This window comes from Carettochelys insculpta, chromosome 1 (genome assembly GCF_033958435.1).
Source record: "Carettochelys insculpta isolate YL-2023 chromosome 1, ASM3395843v1, whole genome shotgun sequence".
Classification (NCBI taxonomy): Eukaryota; Metazoa; Chordata; order Testudines; family Carettochelyidae; genus Carettochelys; species Carettochelys insculpta.
The window spans coordinates 235,263,932-235,277,167 of record NC_134137.1 but is presented as its reverse complement, the minus strand read 5'-3'; the positions used below and the strand labels follow the sequence as shown (position 1 = coordinate 235,277,167).

At 43.9% G+C, this 13,236-nt stretch overlaps 1 protein-coding gene across 2 annotated transcripts in view; it reads left to right on the top strand.

Annotated features, from left to right (window-relative positions):
* The window catches only part of LOC142007101 (alpha-2-macroglobulin-like), a 73,105-nt gene that overhangs the window by 18,481 nt on the left and 41,388 nt on the right, over positions 1–13,236 (top strand). For both annotated transcript variants that reach the window (XM_074983635.1, XM_074983636.1), the window contains exon 8: positions 11,346–11,469. In XM_074983635.1, the coding sequence (XP_074839736.1) occupies positions 11,346–11,469 (124 nt within the window). The remainder of the gene's footprint in view (positions 1–11,345; positions 11,470–13,236) is intronic.

The window sequence follows — 13,236 nt, the reverse complement described above, 5'->3', positions numbered from 1 at the left end:
TTGCTTTTAAAAAAGGTGATTTATTAACAAAACAAGAGATATATATGATAAAGCACAACTTACTAGGTTACTAGGGCTACGTCTACACGTGCAGCCAACATCGAAATAGCTTATTTCGATGTTGCGACATCGAAATAGTCTATTTCGATGAATAACGTCTACACGTCCTCCAGGGCCGGCAACGTCGATGTTCAACTTCGACGTTGCTCAGCCCAACATCGAAATAGGCGCAGCGAGGGAACGTCTACACGTCAAAGTAGCACACATCGAAATAGGGATGCCAGGCACAGCTGCAGACAGGGTCACAGGGCGGACTCAACAGCCAGCCGCTCCCTTAAAGGGCCCCTCCCAGACACAGTTGCACTAAACAACACAAGATACACAGAGCTGACAACTGGTTGCAGACCCTGTGCCCGCAGCATAGATCCCCAGCTGCCGCAGAAGCAGCCAGAAGCCCTGGGCTAAGGGCTGCTGCCCACGGTGACCATAGAGCCCCGCAGGGGCTGGAGAGAGAGCATCTCTCAACCCCCCAGCTGATGGCCGCCATGGAGGACCCAGCAATTTCGACGTTGCGGGATGCGGATCGTCTACACGGTCCCTACTTCGACGTTGAACGTCGAAGTAGGGCGCTATTCCTATCTCCTCATGAGGTTAGCGACTTCGACGTCTCGCCGCCTAACGTCAAAGTTAACTTCGAAATAGCGCCCGACGCGTGTAGACGCGACGGGCGCTATTTCGAAGTTGGTGCCGCTACTTCGAAGTAGCGTGCACGTGTAGACGCAGCTTAGGTGTTACAGAGCAACTAAAAAAAAAAGGTAGATGAAAGAACAGAGAAGTGCTTCCCTGGGATTCATTTTAAAACGTACAGTGTACAGGGGGGTATATCAGCCAGACTGAGAATCATAGAATCCTAGGGCTGGGGAAGACCTCAGGAGATCATCGAGTCCAGCCCTCAAGTACCATGCCAAACCCAAAATAAAAAAATAACTTGATTGCACCTCATGAAACATTTCTTTCTGCTTACACATCTGTATGCCCAGATATGTATCCTAAAGCCTGGATACTTAATGAATTCCTTAAATCTGCTTAGTCTGAAACATCTCTGTCTCTCCCCTTCTGCCACACAAAAGACCGCTCAGCAGGTAACTGCTGCAATGGAGATCAATATGGTGAGATTAAAATATTACTTAATGAAGCTATTGGGATTAATATGCAAAGGCCTCATGGCCCATGACCAAAGAGTGAAATGCTTCCTCTTAAAAAAAAAAAATCCCTTCTCTCTTCCCGTTGGCTCACCTGGCTGTTTGCCACCAGAGAACCCACTCTCTCTGTGGGTTTAATCCTCACAGGCATTCATTCATAACAGGTATTCTTGCAAAGGATTCAAGACCAAGTGAGCTTTCGTGGGACAGACCCACTTCTTCAGACCATAGCCATACCAGAAGAGACTCAATATTTAAGGCACAGAGAACCAAAAACAGCAATCAAGATTGACAAATCAGAAAAAAAAATAATCAAGGTGAGCAAATCAGAGAGCAGAGGGCCGGTGGGGCAGGGGGGAGTCAAGAATTAGATTAAGCCAAGTATGGCAAAGAGCCCCTATAATGTCCCAGAAAATTTGCATCCCGGTTCAAACCACATGTTAATGTGTTGAATATGAATATGAAAGAGAGTTTAGCAGCTTCTCTTTGTAAAGCAGACTAGAAATTCTTCTTCAATAAAACGCAGACTCTTAAGTCATTAACAGAATGGCCCACTCCATTGAAATGTAGACTAAGTGGTTTGTGGATCAGGAATGTTTTGATGTCTGTTTTGTGCCCATTAATTCTTTGTCTGAGAGAGATTGAAGTCTGTCCAATATACAAAGCATCTGGGCATTGTTGGCACATGATGGCATATATGATGTTAGTTGAGGAGCACGAGAATGTGCCCGTGATTTTGTGAATAACCTGGTTAGGTCCAGTGATGGTACTGCCAGAATAGATATGTGGACAAAGCTGGCAGCGGGCTTTGTTGCAAGGAAAAGTCCCAGGACTGGCATTCCTGCGGTGTAGACTGTGGCTATTGGTTAGAATCCGCATAAGGTTGGGAGGTTGTCTATAGGAGAGAACAGGCATGTCACCTAGGGCCTTCTGAAGTGTGGCATCCTGATTAAGGATAGGTTGTAGGTCTGTAATAATTCATTGCAGTGGTTTGCATTGGGGGCTGTAGGTGATGACCAGTGGTGTTCCATTCTTGGCTTTTTTGGGCCTATTTTGGAGTAGCTGGTCTCTGGGTATTCGTCTGGCCCTGTTGATTTGGTTTTTTATTGCTCCTGGTGGGTAATTCATGTTTATGAATATTGGTAGAGATCTTGTAGTTTTTGGTCTCTGTCACTTAGATCAGAGCAAATGCGATTGTACCTAAGGGCTTGACTGTAAACAGTGGATCTAGTTATGTGTTCAGGATGGAAGCTAGAAGCGTGTAGGTAAGTATAGTGATCAGTGGGTTTCTGGCACAGTGTGGTACTGATTTGGCCATCCTTGATTTGTACTGTAGTGTCCAGGAAATGTATCTTTTGGGTGGAGTAATCGAGGCATAAGTTGATGGCGGGGTGCAGATTGTTAAAGTCTCTGTGGAATTCTTCTAGAGTCGCTGTACCATGGGTCCAAATCATAAAGATGTCATCAATGTATCTTAAGTAGAAGAGAGGTAATAGGGGATGAGAGCAGAGGAATCGTTCCAGGTCAGCCATAAATATATTAGCATATTGTGGGGTCATGTGGGTGCCCATAGCAGTTCCACTAATCTGGAGGTATAAATTGTCCCCAAATTGGAAATAATTGTGGGTGAGAACAAAGTTGCAGAGGTCAGACACCAGATTGGCTGTGGTGACATCAGGGATGGTATTCTTGATTGCTTGTAATCCATCTTTGTGTGGAATATTCGTGTACAGAGCCTCTACATCCATAGTGGCAAGGATGGTATTGTCAGGAACTTTTCCGATGTTTTGTAATTTCCTCAGGAAGTCGGTGGTGTCTTGCAGATAGCTGGGAGTGTTGGTGGCATCGGGTTTGAGGAGGGAGTCGACGTAACTGGATAGTCCGGTGGTGAGGGTACCAATGCCCGAAATGATAGGGCATCTGGGGTTTCCAGGTTTGTGGATTTTGGGAAGTAAATCCCAGGGTGGGGCTCAGAGGGTGTGTCTGATTGAATAAGGTCACACCCTCCAAGCCCCAGCCTGGATTATTCTATTTATAGGAACTCTTTGGCATTCTTGGTTTAATCTAATTCTTGACTCCCCCCCCCCGCCCCTCTGCTCTCTGATTTGCTCACCTTGATCATTTTTTTTCTGATTTGTCTACTTTGATTACTGTTTTTGGTTCTCTATGCCTTAAATATTGAGTCTGTTCTGGTCTGGCGATGGTCTGAAGAAGTGGGTCTGTCCCACGAAAGATCACCTAATAAATTATTTTGTTAGTCTTTAAAGTGCTACTTGACTACTTTTGGTTTTGCTAATATATAGACTAGCACGGCTCCTTCTCTGTTACTATTCAAGACCAAGTGTAGTTGTCAGTTCTGCAGGCTCTGAATGGCAAATTACTTCAGTAGAATTGGATGGCTTTTCAGAGGGGCAGCCGACAGCATTGTTTTGTCCTTCACGCAGATGCCCAACCTATCTGGCTCTGCGGAGGTCACTCCTGGAACAGTACTTTTATTTCTTGGGCACTTCACTATCTAAGTTAAAACGGAGGGGATTTAGATGAGAGCAACACAAATAATGGAGGCGCTGGAGGGATTGACTCACGAGAGCTACCAGACAAAATCAGCCTGGGGTAAGCATGCACAAGGGTGTCATCTTCAGTAGTGTCAGTTTCAAATAGCTGAATTTGAGCCTAAAAAATGTTAAGAAATCTGTGACCATTGAGGTAAAGGTCTAGATGGACCTCTGGTCTGACCCAATCTGACCATTCTTACATTATGTTCTTTTAGAAACATAGACTTATAGAAAATTAGGGTTGGAAGACACCTCAGGAGGTCATCTAGTGCAACCCCAGCTCAAAGCAGTACAACCCCAACTAAGTCATCCCAGCCAGGGCTTTGTCAAGCCTGGCCTTAAAACCTCTAAAAATGGAGATCCACCCCCTCCCTAAGCAACCCATTCTAGTGCTTCACCTCTCTCCTAGTGACAGCTCGGTCCACATGTCTACACCATCACTGGACTTAACCACATCAGCTGCACAACTGGGGGCTCATACAATTGCACATCCACTAATGTGATATATACCATCATGTGCCAGCGATGCCCCTCTGCCATTTATATTGGACAAACTGTACAATCACTGTGCCAAAGGATGAATGGACATTAATCCAACATGAGGAATTGCAATACACATATACCTGTAGGGGAAAACTTTAACATCCCTGGACATTCAATAAAGGATTTGAAAGTAGCCATTCTTCCATAAAAAAATGATTTTACCACAAGATTACAGAGGGAGACATCTGAATTGGAATTCATTTGCAAGTTTGACACATTTAATCTCCATCTTAACAGAGACCTCAATTATCTTATGCATTGTAAGGACTATTTCTCCACCTTTATATTCTCGGAAATGGCACCCATCCCACTTAATTTACTTCTTCCACTGGTCGTACTAATGACAGGTGTCCTCCCCTTTTTTCCTTCCTTTCTTCCCTCGTCTCTGGCTATATAAACCCTGGATTCTTATTATCTACTCCAATCTGAAAATCTGCAGAAGTTGGTTTTACCATGAAAGCTCATTACCTAATAAATACATTTGTTAGTCTTTAAGATGCTATAGAACGGCTTATTTTTGTGACTCTCCTAGTGAAACAGTTTTTATCAGTATTAAGCCTTGTTCTCTCCCACTGCAACTTGAGACCGTTGCTCCTTGTTCTGTCATCTGTCACCACTGAGAAGAGCTTGTCCCCATTCTCTTTGGACCCTCTTTTCAGGAAGTTGAAGGCTGCTATCAAATCCCTCCCCATTCTATTCTGCAGACCAAATAAGACCAGTTTCCTCAGCCTCTCCTCAGAAGTCATGTGCCCCAGCCTGCTGATCATTTTCATTGCCCAACATTGAACTCTACGGTTTGTCCACATCCAGTCTCTAGTGGGGGACCCAACACTGGAGCAATACTCCAGCTGTGGCCTCACCAGTGCCGAATAGAGGGCAATACTCAAATACTCACTCCCCTCAATCTGCTGGCAATACTCCTACTAATGCAGCTCATTTTGGCAATAAGGGCACACTGCTGGCTCATATCCAGTTTCTCGTCTATGGTAATCCCCAGGTTCTTTTCTGCTGAACTTCTGTTTAGAACATAAGAACATAAGAACATAAGAATGGCCATACTGGGTCAGACCAAAGGTCCATCGAGCCCAGCATCCCGTCTGCCGACAGTGGCCAATGCCAGGTGCCCCAGAGAAGGAGAACAGAAGACAATGATCAAGTGATTTATCTCCTGCCATCCATCTCCTGCCCTTGTTCTGAAGGCTAGGGCACCATACTTTATCCCTGGCTAATAGCCATTTATGGACCTAACCTGCAAAAATTTATCAAGCTCTTTTTTAAACCCTAATAGAGTCCTGGCCTTCACAGCCTCCTCGGGCAAGGAGTTCCACAGGTTGACCGTGCGCTGTGTGAAGAAAAATTTCCTTTTATTAGTTTTGAACCTACTACCCATCAATTTCATTTGGTGTCCCCTAGTTCTTGTATTATGGGAAAAGGTAAATAATTTTTCTATATTCACTTTCTCCACACCATTCATGATTTTATATACCTCTATCATATCGCCCCTCAATCGCCTCTTTTCCAAACTGAAAAGTCCCAGTCTCTCTAGCCTCTCCCCATATGGGACCCTTTCCAAGCCCCTAATCATCTTAGTCGCCCTTTTCTGAACCTTTTCTAATGCCAATATGTCTTTTTTGAGGTGAGGAGACCACATCTGCACGCAGTACTCGAGATGTGGGCGTACCATAGTTTTATATAGGGGAAGTATGATATCTTTTGTCTTATTATCGATCCCTTTTTTAATAATTCCTAACATCCTATTTGCCTTACTAACTGCCGCTGCACACTGCGTGGATGTCTTCAGAGAGCTATCCACTATAACTCCAAGATCCCTTTCCCGATCTGTCGTAGCTAAATTTGACCCCATCATGTAGTACGTGTAATTTGGGTTATTTTTTCCAACATGCATTACCTTACACTTACCCACATTAAATTTCATTTGCCATTTTGCTGCCCAATCACTCAGTTTGCTGAGATCTTTTTGTAGTTCTTCACAATCCCTTTTGCTTTTGACTGTCCTGAACAACTTGGTGTCATCTGCCAACTTTGCCACCTCACTGCTTACCTCATTTTCTAGATCATTGATGAACAAGTTGAACAGGATCGGTCCCAGGACTGACCCCTGGGGAACACCACTAGTTACCCTCCTCCATTGTGAAAATTTACCATTTATTCCCACCCTTTGTTTTCTGTCTTTTAACCAATTCCCGATCCATGAAAGGACCTTTCCTCCTATCCCATGACCACCTAATTTACATAAAAGCCTTTGGTGTGGGACCGTGTCAAAGGCTTTCTGGAAATCTAGGTATATTATGTCCACTGGGTGCCCCTTGTCCGCATGTTTATTAACCCCTTCAAAGAATTCTAATAGATTAGTTAGACACGACTTCCCTCTGCAGAAACCATGCTGACTTTTGCCCAACAATTTGTGCTCTTCTATGTGCCTTGCAATTTTACTCTTTACTAGTGTTTCTACTAATTTGCCTGGTACTGATGTTAAACTTATTGGTCTATAATTGCCAGGATCTCCTCTAGAGCCTTTTTTAAATATTGGTGTTATATTGGCCGTCTTCCAGTCATTTGGTACCAAAGTGGATTTAAAGGATAGGTTACAAACCACTGTTAATAACTCCGCAATTTCACATTTGAGTTCTTTCAGAACCCTTGGGTGAATGCCGTCTGGTCCTGGAGACTTGTTACTATTCAGCCTATCAATTAACTCCAAAACCTCCTCTAATGTCACTTCAATCTGAGTGAGTTCCTCAGATTTGTCACCTAAAAAGGCTGGCTCAGATTTAGGAACCTCTGTAACATCTTCAGCCGTGAAGACTGAAGCAAAGAAATCATTTAATCGCTCCGCAATGGCACTGTCTTCCTTGATCGCTCCTTTTATATCTTTATCATCCAAGGGCCCCACTGCTTTTTTAGCAGGCTTCCTGCTTCTAATGTATTTAAAAAACATTTTACTATCGTTTTTTGAATTTTTGGCTAGCTGTTCCTCAAACTCTTTTTTGGCTTTTCTTACTACATTATGACACTTAATTTGGGAGTGTTTATGTTCCTTTCTATTTTCCTCACTAGGATTTGACTTCCACTTTTTAAAAGCTGCCCTTTTCTCTCTCACTGCCTTTTTAACATGGCTGTTTAGCCATGGTGGTTCTTTGTTAGGTCTCTTACTGTGTTTTTTTATTTGGGGTATACATTTAAGTTGGGCCTCTAGTATGGTGTTTTTAAACAGTTTCCATGCAGCTTCCAGGGATTTTAGTTTAACTACTCTACCTTTTAGTTTCTGTTTAACTAGCTTCCTCATTTTAGTGTAATTCCCCTTTTTGAAATTAAATGCCAGAGTGTTTGACCGCTGCGGTGTTCTTCCCAACACAGGAATATTAAAAGTTATTATATTGTGGTCACTATTTCCAAGCGGTCCAGTAACAGTTACCTCTTGGACCAGATCCTGCGTTCCAGTCAAGACTAGAGCGAGAATCGACTCTCCCCTTGTGGGTTCCTGTACTAGCTGCTCCAAGAAGCAGTCATTTAAGGCATCAAGAAATTTAATCTCTGAATCCCGTCCTGAGGTGACATGCACCCAATCAATATGGGGATAATTGAAATCTCCTATTATTACTGTGTTTTTTATTTTGATAGCCTCTCTAATCTCCCTTATCATTTCTAATCTATCCCCAGCCTGTAGCAGTGGTTGGGATTCTTCCATCCTAAGTGCAGGGCTCTTACTTGTCCTTGTTGAATCACATCAGATTTCTTTTGGCTGAATCCTCCTAATTTGTCTAGGTCACTCTGGACCCTATCCTTACTGTCCAGTATAGTGTCCAGCGTATTTATATCTCCCCCCAGCTTGTCATCCATGAACTTGCTGAGAATGCAAACCAACCCATCGTCCAGATTATGAATGAATATGTTGAACAAAACTAACCCAGGGCCAACTCTAGAACACTCCACTTGATACCAGCTGCCAACTAGACATTGAGCCATTGATCATTACCTCCTGAGTGTGATGATCTAGCCAGCTTTGTATCCAACTTATAGTCCATTCATTCAAACCATGCTTTAACTTGCTGGAAAGGATACTGTGAGAGACTGTATCGAAAGCTTTGCTAAAGTCAAGGTATATCACATCCTCCCCTTCCCCATATCCACAGAGCCAGCTGTCTCATCATAGAAGGCAATCAGGTTCATTAGGCCAGATTTGCTCTTGGTGAATCCATATTGACTGTTCCCAATCACCTTCCTCTCCTCCAAGGCTGTGGAAGGCTGTGCCCACACTAACCCCTCCTTTTGGAGGGGCTATTTGATGCATCACTTTGGGTTATGCAGTGCATCATTAACAAAACCAGATGGAAATAGGGGGCTTTCAAAGTCAGGGGTCCATTTCGAAAGGCTGCCCCAGCTACATGGGCGGCTGTGTTTCAAAACAGGCAGTTTCAAATTGTGCGTGGCTGCCATTATGCTAATGAGGTGCTGTATTATCATGGCAGTACCTCGTTAGCATATCCCAAAGTGCCACATTACCATAGCCCCCTCCGAAAGGAGGGGCTAGTGTGGCCACAACCCATGTGTTTAAAAAATGATTTCTTGAGTGCCTGCTCCATGGTTTTTCAGGGACTGAGGCGAGGCTGCCTGGTGTGTAGGTCCCCAGATTCTCCTTCTTCCCTTTTTCAAAGATGGGCACTAAATTTGCCTTTTCCCAATCTTTCAGAACATCCCATGGTTGCCGTGAGTTTTCAGAGATAAAGGTCAATGGCTCTGCAATCACATTCAATTAACTCTTTCAGGACACTCGGATGCTTTAGATCTGGACTTATGGACTTGTGCATATCCAGTTTTTCTAAACATTCTGTACCTTGTTCTTTTTCCACCGAGGGCTGGTTAACTCTTTCCCACACTATGCTGTACAACAGTCTGGGAGCTGCTCTTGTCTGGGAAGACTCAGGCAAACAACCATTGAGTATTGCAGGTTTTTCCACATCATTTGTCACTAGGTTGCCTTTACTATTCAGTAAGGGTCCCATAGCTTCTCTGACCTTCGTGCTGCTAATATACCTGGAGATATCCTTTTTCTCCTTCACATCCCTTGCTAGCTATAACTCCGGTTGTGCTTTGGCTTTCCTGATGATAGCTCTGCATGCCTGAGCAATGTTTTTGTACTCCTCCCTAGTTATCTGTCCAAGTTTCCACTTCTTGTAAGCTTCCTGTTTGTGTTTAAACTCACTGAAGATTTCTCTGTTTAAACCAAATTGGTCACCTGCCATATCTTTCTGAACACTGGGATAGTCAATTCCTAAGCCCTTAATAAGGCTTCTTTAAAATACTTTCAGCTCTTCTGGACTCCTTTTCCTCTCATATTAGTCCCTAGAGGATCCTGCCCTGGTTAAAATAAAAGATAAAACAAGTTTATTAATTACAAAAAGTTTTGACATGATCAGAAGTGATAACAAATATATCAAAGCGAGTTACCTAGGAAATTAATCAAAAAAGCAGCAGAGCTTAATATATTGGATAAAATTTGAATCAGCAATATTTCACCTTGACTGATGATACAACAATCCACCAAGTTTCCTTATGCAGGCTAGAAATTCCATTAGGCTTGGACAGTCACATTCCCCCATTCGGTCTTTGTCCTCTGGTGCTCCCAGAAGTTCTCTTGTGTGGGGAGTGAAAAAACCAACATGATACCATTCCCCATCTTATGTAGTTTCTCTTCATTCCAATCTAAATGTTCAGCCCAATTTGTGTTAAGATGCAGGTACCAAAATGGAGAGTAGAATCAGGTGATCTAGTCACATGACTTTGCACGTTTCAGGTGAATCATTACAGCCACCGTCCACTGGCTGTCTGAAGAGTTCCTAGGAAGGCTCCTCAAGTGGAGAATAAGCTTATCCTAAGGCCTGTAGTTTCTCCTAATGGCCCATTGCCTTGGATAGGCCTTTCACAACCAGCTGTCTAGACTGGAAGCGTCTTGCATCATGGTTGTCACCCAGACGTAACTACATTTAAAATACAGATATATAGTCAATACAGTAAACTCTGACTTACGCTCTGGTTGCATTCCTGGGCAACCACGTGTGAGTCAAATTTCATGTATGTCGAGATGGGGATGCAGGAGGGGCAAAGAGTTAGCCCAAGGAGTAGAGCTCCTTGCTGCCGTCAGGTCCCCCTGGGCCAGGGCTGTGAGTGGCAGAGGGGCTCAGCAGCCACAGCAAAGATGGTGGCAGATCCATGTGCCTGCCAGCTGGTGTGGCATTGCTGCTTGTGGTGCTCACCCTGCTGCTCTCACCACCCCCATCCACGGCTTTGTGGCTCTGGGTACCCACTGGCAGTGCCAAGCTCACCCTGCCTCTCTCACTGCCCTGGTCTGCAGGACCGGGGCAGCAAGAGCAGCAGGGTGAGTGCTGCGAGCAGTGCTGCCACGCCAGCTGGTGGGTGCATGGAGCCACAAAGCAGGACCTGGGCAGCAAGAGTAGCAGGGTGAGCGCCATGAGCAGCGCCGCAGCCCCAGCCAGCTGGTGCATGGATCCATGAAGCAGCACTGGGGTGGCAAGAGCATCAGGGTGAGCATCGATGCACCAGTCGGGGGCAGCGAGGGGAACATGGAGCCACCACTATCTTCATCGCAGCTGACGAGCCCCTGAACTTTACAGATGGGCAGCAGTGGGCGGCAGGGGGCTGTGGGTGCAGCATGGCCCGGCGGGAGGGCACAGCAGCTGGTCAGTAATTGTTGATTTCGGCTCGCATTATTCCAAGAAACGCTCATGTCAGAATTGAGTAGGTGGTGGGTCTGCTGCATTCATAATTCTAGACACAAAAAAGATACATGCATATAAATAAGATAATCATATTCAGCAAATTATAACTTTTCCATAGACACCTTACATGACATATTTTGTACACAACGCAGCATAATTTTGTCATACGTACACCATAATCATACCACTATGAGTAATACGGGAAGCAGTGTCATAGGACTGATCATCTTCTCTGTCTCTTCCATGTCACTAAAGGCCTTGGTTTGCTTTCACCCTCCTGGTTATAGATACACTTTTGGAAAAGCAGTCCTTGGTCTTGTGAGCTTCCGTGTATGCCGGAAATATAACCACCCAGGCACCTCTTGTTATGGTGAGGAGTCAAAGGCAGTGTGTGAGGAATTTTCTGGACAGGTAGGTCATTGCTGCTCTGGTGCATGGGGTGGTGTGAGGTGGCATGGAAAAGAAAACTGTATATATACTGTAGGCACAATCCTGCTCTGACAGGGAAATAGATTGGATAGATTACCAGTTTTTAATAACAGATCTGGACTCACACATCATGCCCATGCCATTGCAGTGAGCTCAGGCACTCGCACCCTTCAGTCCCTCTTATTTTTTGTCGGTGGCACATAATAGTCTAGTCTCTTAAATGTGATTTTTGGATGAGTTTGCAGGTGCTGGGTTGGGCTGGCAGCCTGTGATGCACAAGATGTCAAATTAGATGATTTGATGGTCCCTTCTGGCCTTGAACTCTATGAGTCTGTGTATTAGTACCTGGGATCTTGAGTTAGATTGAGCTATGACCTGACCAGCATGTGGAAATTGAAATAGATGGATTAATGGCCTGCAGAAGTTGTACAATTACAAGATAATTAGTTAACCATCTGTTATATTATAGTAGCATCTAGGCAACACAACCAAGATTGGGGCCCCATTGTGCCAAGTGTTGTAAATAGACATAGTAAAGAAACACCCTCTGTCCCCAAGAGCTTATACCAGAAACAGACAAAAAGTCTCAGAGAGTTAGCCACATTAGTCTGTAACTTCAAAAACAACAAGCAGTTCTATGGCATCTTAGATCATGGGTTTTCCTGATGAAGTGGGTTTTACCTGTGAAAGCTCATGACATAATGAAATTGTTAGTCTCTGAGATGCCACAGGACTGTTTGCTGCTCATCAACAGACAAGACGAACAAAGGTAGGAAGGGGAAAAGAAGCCCAGTTTGGTGAAGTGGATCACTCACGCTCACGCATCAGTCTACGTCAGAACTGGAAATACATCCCAGGTCTCTTGTGTGTTAATCTAATGTCCTGTCTGCTAGACAGCACTGCCTCTCAGAGCATCTGCAATTCCAGTACACTTTGGAAAGGTATGGCTACATATGTTCTCTGACCCAAAGAGAATTTGAAAGTGGAGGGCAGCTTGGGTGAAAGTGATCATGAGGCGGTAGAGTTTGTATTTCTAAGGAATGGTAGGAGGGAGAATAGCAAAATAAAGACAATGGATTTCAAGAAGGTAGATTTTAGCGAACTCAGAGAGTTAGTAGGTAAGGTCCCATGGGAATGAAGTCTAAGAGGAAAACAGTTGAAGACAGTTGGCACTTTTTCAAAGAGGGGCGAGAGCAAAGTATTCCACTGAGTAGGAAATATAGAAAGTATGACAAGAGACCACCATGGCTTAGTCATTGCTTTTAGATCTTCAGTGATATAAAAATAAAATAAAAAATATCCTACAAAAAGTGGAAATTAGGTCTACTTACAAAGAATGAATGCAAACAAATAACACAAGTATGTAAGTGCAAAGTTAGAAAGGCCAAGACAAAAAGTGAGATCAAACTAGCTAGAGCCATAAAGGGTAGAAGTAAGGGGAAGACCAAGGACAGGATAGGACTGTAACGTAATGAAGAGGAAAAAACAATAACAAAATGTAGAAGCAGCAGAGATGCTTAAAAACTTCTTTGTGTTGGTTTTCACCAAGAGGATTGGTGGTGATTGGATATCTAACATAGTGAATGCTAGTGAAAATGAGTTAGGTTCAGAAGTCAAAATAGGAAAAGAATAAATTAAATTAAAGATTACGTAGCCAACTTAGATGTCTTCAAGTCAGCATCCTAGAATACTTAAGGTGAAGATTGAGGAGATATCCAAGCCATTATTTATTATCTTTGAAAAGTCATG